Here is a 9,096-nt window from a genome sequence, read left to right as displayed (position 1 = left end):
GAAATCTGGTATTCTTTATGAACTCTGACTAGCACCTCTTTATGTATTACAATACATGTAATACTGTTTTATCAGCCCTAGCAGAGTGAATGAGAATGGTAGGCTGTAACACCTTCAAGAATCCTCTGTGACATGACCTACTCTCACTGATGCGAGGCAGAAGGGAAGCTATTTAATACTGGGGAGGGAGAGCTGTTTTCTGCCTTTTGTGGTCAAATTTAATTCCCTTAACTGACACAGAACATAGAGTTACTGTTCACAGCTGTAACAAGAAGAATCCCTGAAAACCCCTTTCTGCAGCTGTATTTAGCCAACTTCTGGCACCAATCACTATTCTGCCAGATAATTATTTGCCCATTTTACATGTAAAAGACTCAGGTTCCATTTGGAATAGCAGCAAATAGTTAATGTCCCACAAATACCTCAGCCTGACAACTGAATTCTACGAACCTCATGCTTGCCATGAAAGAAAAACCCTAGACATCCACCAGTCCTGGCACAGGAGCATTAGCAATGTCCAGCTCTGCCATGCAGCCTGCATCCCACCGGGTTCTGATGTCAAAAGCCAAATTCTTCTGTTTAACTAAAGCCACACTAGCGGACAGGGGAGACCAGCCAAGAAAGAAGGGAAGTGGCCAATCCAAGCAGGCTCTACCTGTTGCCTCTAACGGCACTTTCAGCTGGCTGGACGAGGGATGCTTGTTTTTCCTGGCGGGAAGGAGCCGCTCCGAGCGCGCCGTAGTCTGAGGCAGGACGGAGCCGACCTGTGTAACTCGGCGGGGAACCAGGGGCGGTGCGGGCTCCGGGCGGTGCGGGGCGCGGGTCGGAGCTGGCGGGGCCGGGCGGCGGCCCCAGGTGCGGCCGCTCCCCGCGGAGGAAGGCGCGGGCAGCCCCGCTCCCCGGGGGCGCCCCGGCGGGCGCGGGCGCCACGGTCCCCCCTCTCCCGCCTCATTTGCATGGCTCTTATTACGGCCGTGCCTCGCTCCGCCGCGCTGACACCGCCGGGCTGAGCGCGGAGTCGCCTCCAGCGGGAAGCGCACTTCCGTTATCTGCGCTCCCGCGCCCCCTCCTCAGCTCGCTCTCTCTGGATGTTTAAGGCGAGGATGAACAAACAGATCCAGCCCGAGCGCAAAGTGTCGGTGGTGGCCCCCTTGCCGGACCGCGCGGGGCCGCCGCCGCCGCCGCCGAAGAAGGACGTGGAGCTGATCCTGGTGAAGGAGCACAACGGGGTGCAGTACACCAGCAGCAGCCTCCTGCCCGCCGCCCCCGCGCCGCGCTACGGCACCCAGGACAGGGAGACCTGGGGCAAGAAGATCGACTTCCTCCTCTCCGTCATCGGCTTCGCCGTGGATCTGGCCAACGTCTGGCGATTTCCATACCTCTGCTACAAAAATGGAGGGGGTAAGAGCATCGCTTGCGAGGTCTTTTTCCCCGGCCCCACACCCCCAGGCCGTACCGCCGCGAGGGCGGCATCCCCCTGTTCTTCGCGGAGTTTCTGGGGCAAAGCCGGGAGCCGGGGCTCACCCCGCGGTGCCCGGGCGCGGTGCCGGATGGCGAAGGGAGGAGCGGCGGCACCGCCGCACTGCCCCAGAGCTTCCCGCTCCTCCCGGGCAGCGGGGATCCGCCGCGGCCCCCAGAGCACCCGGGGCACCGCTCAGCCCCTTCCCGGGAGCGATTACTCGCACACTCCTCGAAGTTTAACTTAGTTTTTGAGTACAGATGTATTTGCCTCCTGCTGCCACTCCAGGCTGCTTAACACTTTTTTTTCGTTCGCAAAAAATAGCACCAAGGAGGGGGGGGGGGGAAGCCCAAACCAAAAACACTCGAGCAGAAAAACAGCATCTAGAAGAGCTAGCGCCAGACCACTGAAAGGTTTTGTGGGAGCAGTTTTAATGTAGGATCGGGATTTCTGCTCTCCGTTCTGCAGTGTGGGGGTTCTCCCCTCCTCCAAAGTAGGTAGGAGACTTGTTACAAACGAAACCTCACCTCCTGCACAGTTTGGCAATGACAGCAACAAAAAATTACACACAGTAACCATAGTTGGCTCAGATTGTCTGCCATGTCTTCAGTAAGACCTTAACTCCATCATCCGCTTTCATTTCCCTGAAGTACGCTGTGTTGTCAGTGATGACTCCAGACTGCGATGGAGTAACACCATCTGCAAGCCGGGCAGGTGCCTGGAGTGCTTTCAAATCACACACCGAAAGAACAGACCCTGCCTGGCAGATGGAGAACTGTGTGTGAACGGTGAGCCATACAGACAGAACCGATAGATAGAAAGCACGTTCTGAAAGACAGTTATGTATGTATATAGTGATAGTGTGGTTGCCTGGTGATAAAGGCTAGTAGTTCACACTTGTAGCATAAAATAATTGCCTCCTATTAAAATAGGAATGCAGGATGAATGGGAAAATCCCTATCAAATAACATGGAATTATACCTGTCCTTGGAACTTAAGAGGATACTGGCGCTAATGAAACACTCGGTCGAGCTTGGTACCTCCAAAACTTCTGAGAGGAGTCAGAAAACCTCTCTGCTCACCACCCAGACAGACTGAAGAAAGTACTTAGCACTGAAAAATAACCTCCATCCTTATTTCGTTATGCCCAAAAATAGTCCTAGCCATTCACACCACAGCAGCACAATGCATCATGAACCCAGCAGGCTCCCGCTGTGTCAGGTGCAGGTGTGGCAGCAGCATCATTCATAGCACTCAGGACAGATGCACCATTGCCACATCTCCACGTCATCTAGCAATTTTTAGGAAAAGAGATACATTCCCCTATCTCACATTGCACAAGGTGACACCCAGAGTGCCTGAACTCTTTTCTGTTGTAATTTAGGTCAATTAATTTCCTAACCTGCTTCCTTCATAATTTACTGCCAGCTCAGGCACAGAAGGTAACAGTCTGCAACTCCTGCATCTTCTTTAGCCACCATGTATTATCTTGTGTCAGTTCAGCTAGAAAAAAATGGGTCTTCATTAGCATCTTCCAATTCGAATACTTCCAAATGGCAGTGAAGAGAAAGCCAACAGCTACAAGAGGTACATTTCAGTGAAAAGTTTACATTAACTCTTCAATATCATCAAAGTAAAATCAGACCTTTACAAGCAAAGGTGGAGAGGCCCTTTGCTACCAAAGTCTATAGAATAGCTGAGAACTGTTTACCGATACAGAGATCATTATGGTATCTTAAAAATTTTCCATCCATTGCCTCTCATGTTGGACATACATATCAGTTGTAGTCAGTAGAAACTCTTGTAAGAGATTCAGGCTCTAAAAGTACTTTACTGAGTTTCAAGCCAACTCAGTCCCTTCTTTCTTTGAAACTGTGTTTGGGAGCTTGTTTGCTTTATATTTTCCTACAAGATCAAAAAACATAAGACAATAGGCAGAGCTGTGGGATATCGTTGGATTTTGTTGAGATCTTTCCAGTCATAAGTCTCAGATATTCTTAAATACCCTTCCCCCCCCCACCCCCCCCCCACGCTGCTATTGCATGAGGGACCCTTTCTAGCACTAATTTAACTTTTGCTGCCTCAAAAGGATAACACAATGGGTTTCATATAATTGCTATGCTTCCCCATGCAGAAGTTGGTATGTGGATATAGACATGGCAAAAACTTCATTTCACTATCTTAGTAGTTTTTCTGGACTGCTGAACGAATTAAAGGGATGAAATCAGAAGCTGTTTTTATACTTGTATACCATGTTCAGACTTACCCTATAAAAAAAAAATTTCCAGGATGCTCATAATAGGATTACTGTTTGCTTTTTGATATTTATAAGGAACTGCAAGGTAAAGAAAAATCCAACAGAATAGATGAAACTTGAATTGGATGGTATGTATAAAGCAAAGCAGTGGAAGGTAAAAGGTTTCCTTTCCTCTTCCTCATGCAGTTCTCCGCAGTTTCTCTGAAAGCTTCAGCAAATACTCAGCCTCGGTGATTTACCTAGAGCTGGCTTTAGACAGTGTGGGTTATTAACATGTTATCAATAGATTGATACAAAACACTCAGTGAAATGAAAGCACGTTGCAATGTCCTAAATCCTGGGTTATCATAGCTTGTGCTGCCTAACAAAAAGACATTCTCCTGTATTTTACCAAAAGCTACACCCACGAAGGTTCTACAGAAGTTCTTAGAAGTTGAACAACAGTATCAAGGACATGGAAGTGGTAGAAAATGGCATCCTCCTTTACATTTTAAAAAAAGTTAGGTGGTTGACATATGGACTGTGTCCTAAAGCTAACTATGATTAATTCAAGATGCCTGCAGACACACTAATGGCCTTTCCATATTTGTAAAAGTAGGTGGCTCTCAAGAAAGCATGGAAACTTACAAGAACTGAGAAGGAAAGTATAAATACACACTGTATTCCCCCATTCAAAGTTGAATTTGACATGGATGTATATACACTCCCTTCTTTTTACCAGCCAAGTCCTGGAGTTTCTTTCTTTGATAAACAATAGGGAAATTTTCTAGAAAAAAACCAGACAGAAGCTTTTGAGTTAGATCTGGAAGTTCCACTTATACAAAACTCTGAGAGTTTACTTTAGTGAGTTTTACTTACACAAGGCATACACCACCCAGTGGCAGCTATACAGACTTTTTTTGTTAGATAACTTCGGAGGCAGCACTGGTGGTGGTAGCAAAAAGAAACATTCATATTTTAACAAGCTCCCAGTAACAAAAAGCTAGAGAGTAAGAAGCATCCAGCAGAACTAAAACACTGAATGAATAGCCAGAAACATCTGTGTTTTGGGAGTAGCCTGCTGAGAGACCCCAATGGGATTTCTGCTCAAAGATAGATGGCAGAATGTAACCCTTCTGTAAACAACTGTAATTTTTGGAATCATTCTTCTGCTATTAAAAAAATCCCCAGTCTTTAGTAAGATCTAAAAATCTAGAGCATTTATTTTTCTGTATCAGTTATCTACTTTCATAGGACTTGCCTGCCTTACAAGGGCAGAGACAGATCCAGCGGCTGTATTGTAATACAAAATGGGCCACAGAAAGCTTACAGTACAATTTAGTATGAACAGACTGAAGGAGTTCTTGCCCTCACTGACTTCTTGGAAGCAGGATATGTCCACTATGTGCTCTAAAGCATTTATCAGGTGATAGGGTAGGCTCTGAACAGATGGGAAAAATCTGCAAGCTCCCATTAAGTAGATATGGCAACACTCCAAAAGGGGGAATTCTCAAACATCACCTTGTCAGTCCAGCTGATCAAAAAATACCACAACTTACATGTATTTGACTGCTGCTCACAGCACAAAGGAAAAGCACTGTTTGCAGCAAATGGAATACTTTTTGTGCAGTGCATTTTTGAGAGTTGCAAGGAGCAGGGCTTGTCACTGGAGAAATCATCAACTACAGTCATTTCTATTGGCTAATCTTACAAGAGCTATATCCTCATTATAACTTATTCCTGGCAAGAACACTTTTTTTAAAATTATTATTTTTAAGAAAAAGATTTCCTAGCTGTATAACTCTTTCTGTAAGTGGTCAACATCACTGTACTCCAAAGAATTCTTTATAATGCAACCAACCTTTTAATTGCTCCCCAGCTCTACAAGAGGCTATGTTGAATTAAGGAAGAAGACTACTATTAAAATTATACTCTCATCAACGTAGGGAAAGATTTACCCTGATATTTGGATTACATCTAAAATTTTACTGATGCCAAATGAAGTTGAGTAATGCCTACTATGATTAACTGATGTGCTCACAGTGGGGGAGGATGATGCTCAGTCTTAGTTAACAAGCTATTGTAGTTTTTGTACAAGACACTTTCAGTATTAATGTTCATTTTTGTTTCCTGTTCCTGCATAGTCATAGGCAGAATTAATATTTCCCACTGAAATTTGGGGAAAAAGAATTTACCAACATGAAGTACTTTTGTGAGCCAAAGTATTTGCAAGGTCAGTCATGTTCAGACTACTCATTAGGAAGCATGTAATTGTCAGATTAGTCACTGGAGACTTACTGTATCATAAGAATCAGATTAAGTTTTTAACGAATTTAAGAATAGCAGCAGATAAATATTTTAACAGTACTCTAGCTATCATAATACACACTTTTAATCTCCCCTGCAGCATTATTTTTAAGTGTTTTCAGACCACAGTATTTCCAGAAGAAATTGTTTGCTTCAACAAACAGTTTGCCAGCAATCAATACACTTCAGAAGTACCTTACAATTTATCCTAATGCTCCCTGTCCTAGTCATAGTTCCATAAGCTGTAATGCAGGACCGAGCAATCCACAGCACAGGTACCAAAGACAGCATAAACCAGATCCAAATATCCCTGAACAGGCCCAGCAAAAAGTCAGGAGCCAAGAGCTGTCATGCATCGAGAATGACACCGTGTAGCTGTCACCTCCCACAGAGCTGGGAGCCTGGCCACTGCACCACTTCACTGAGAGGAAACTGTGGTGCTGACAGCACCACCTTGTCTTTCTAGTACACTCTGCCTCCTCAGTTTTGCAAAGTGTCTGTCACCAAATTTAATCCCTATTTTGGGGAAGAATATAACCCAGCACTTTACAGTTCAAAGGTGGATGACCTTTGCCTTACAATATCAGAGTTTATATTTCAAAATAGCATTGATGATGATAATAATAAATCAACTTTGAAGTAATCTCACTGCAAAGCCTACGCCAAGAGTTTGACTCATCAGTCAATCAAAGCTCAGATGCAAATCTAGTGATTTTGGTTTCCTAAAAAGGGGTTTTCAATTCCCATTAGCACATCAAACCACTGACCTCAGACAGGTTAAACTGTTATGCTGATCTCCTTGCTATGGCCATGAGCTCTGGGTTCTCAGCCGTAGTGTGACATTAGGGACACTGCTCAGTTGTGTAGTGTGGCAGTACCTCCTTTGCCAGGGTCAGAGCCAGTGTCCAGCTCCCAATTGCTCTCTTCCCTTTCCCATTTCATCTATTCTCTCTCCTTTCCTTGATCAGCCACTAATCACCTGGTGCATGCAGGGCATGGGTTCAACCCAGGCTCTTCAGCACCGGAGCTCACATGCCAGTTGCCAGCTGCTTCTCTGAAAGCCCCTGTTCTGCTCTACATGGCTTGTTGGCTCCACAAAATAAATCTTCAGAACAGGAATGTCTGCAGGGTTATAAGCTAGTGCATTATACACCTACTACATACTAAGTATTAAGAATAGCTGAGAGGGAAGAACTGAATCTCTCACCCAAATCTTTCATCAGTTGTAAAGTTCTTGTTTCTGACTCTCAGGTATGATACCATAAAATAGTGTATGAGTGGCGCACTACACAGACTCTCAGCTAAATACCTGCCTGTGCAGAGAAGTTATTTGTCTCTGAACAATTCTAGCAACTCTTAGCTTGACAATTTTACAAAGGTCTAGAGATACACCAGCATATAAAGGTTCTAGACAAGATCCATAATATTTAGCTTGATGTTACACTTAAGAGTACCATCCTGTGGCTGATACAGGGCAAGTATTCAGAACTGATCTAAGGGGTGCTCCAATCAATTACCAAAACTGATTTTCAAGCTTTACTGATAATAAAAGAGCTGGTGTGAACCAGCTGACAAAGCAAAGATACATCTTTCTAAGTACAGTGGATGCGTATTTTGATTCCCACTTGAAGTACTTTATTGTAAACTAAGAGGCAGAAAAGACATCAAGTACTAAACAGTTCTGGTTAAGGTCTTCCCATCCCCTGCCTCCCCTCCAAGCTGTCTTCATTCCTGTACACCCTTCTCAATTCTGCCAAGGAACAGAAGTACTGAAATACCCCTAGTAGGCCATTCCTGCCCAAGTAAATTCTGCAAGTCACATTAGGGAGCCTTCAAAGCTCACATTAACTCCTATTAAAATAAATACAGGACTTTCTTACAGTTTGACCCGGGGTCCTGGGTTTGGGTACTCATTCAAGATGAAATAGCAGTTCGTGGCTGCTTTCTCACTCACATCGTCTTAAGCTCTGGGAGCAACAGAAAATAGAAAGGCCAGGTTAGGAGTGTAGCAGCCAACAGCCCTTCTTTACTGAAGAAACCAAAATACCTCTAAGGAGACTGAAACATGGCCTACATGGTTTGGGGGCAGAATTTCCCTTTCATCTTTAAGCAAAATACCACAAACCTGTCTGTCAGTTTAGTGAATATGTGAATACAGCTCCAGCAGTCTAAAGATACCATTTCCAGACAGATACCTCCTCCCCATGCTTAGACCAATATGAAACAGAATGTTAATACAACTCCTTATACATGAGATCAGGAGGAACATAGAGCTTTAGTGAGAGTTTAGATATGCTGTGAGGGGAATGATGGATTAAATCAGTCCATAAATTACTGAATTTCTTGCTATGTATTAAAATGGAAATGAATGGTTTCAAGAATTTTGAGCAGTTCTGAAATGCAACATCAGATAGCCCATGTCTTCATTTTTGCTGTGTCTGATGGTAAGCACATCAGTAACTCCCAGTTGTAAAGCCTTTGTCCCAGTTTAACCAATTGATTAAATATTTAAGAACTGTAGTATGGTTCTCTGATATCAGTCTGCACTGTAAACTGCACAGAATTTACATATATTGCAGTTACTACATGTAGTTATTAGATGATGTTGTACCTAACTGCTCTCAACGTTATTACAAAATAGTAAACCAGAACTAATAAATTCTACACTTGGAGATATAGTTACACTAAAATATTGTAATTCAGAAGTCAAGAGACAAATTTAAATAATGTGTTTTTGTAAAATACTTCTGGGTCTTTCACTACTACCTCACTCTTAGTACTTTCCGTTTTCTCTGTACATACAGAATCATAGAATTATTTGGGTTGGAAGAGACCTTAAGGATTGTCCAACCCCCCTGGAATCTTGCAACTGACTCTCAACTTCTTGACTTGAAATGTGACAACAGAAAAAATCGTTATAGTTGTTACTATTATTATCATCATCATTATTAAAGTTGACATAAATTGTATTCAGGACAAATCCACTGTCCCAATCCATTTTCAATGAAGAGTATGTAGGGAATCCAGGAGTATCACACTGGTTATAAACCTTGTGTTTTCCTTCCTCAAGGCTTTTGGAGACAAAGGATTCATG

General features: G+C 43.7%; 1 protein-coding gene across 1 annotated transcript in view; it reads left to right on the top strand.

The window, feature by feature from the left end:
* The first annotated feature begins 956 nt into the window (after positions 1–956).
* The window catches only part of SLC6A2 (solute carrier family 6 member 2), a 62,550-nt gene continuing 54,410 nt past the window's right edge, over positions 957–9,096 (top strand). Inside the window, 3 exon segments of the mRNA XM_032121994.1 lie at positions 957–981; positions 984–1,026; positions 1,028–1,401. Of these exon segments, the coding sequence (XP_031977885.1) occupies positions 957–981; positions 984–1,026; positions 1,028–1,401 (442 nt within the window).

This window comes from Corvus moneduloides, chromosome 12 (assembly GCF_009650955.1).
Source record: "Corvus moneduloides isolate bCorMon1 chromosome 12, bCorMon1.pri, whole genome shotgun sequence".
NCBI lineage: Eukaryota > Metazoa > Chordata > Aves > Passeriformes > Corvidae > Corvus > Corvus moneduloides.
Note: the sequence above shows the minus strand (reverse complement) of the source record. Positions and strands in the feature narration are given on the sequence as shown.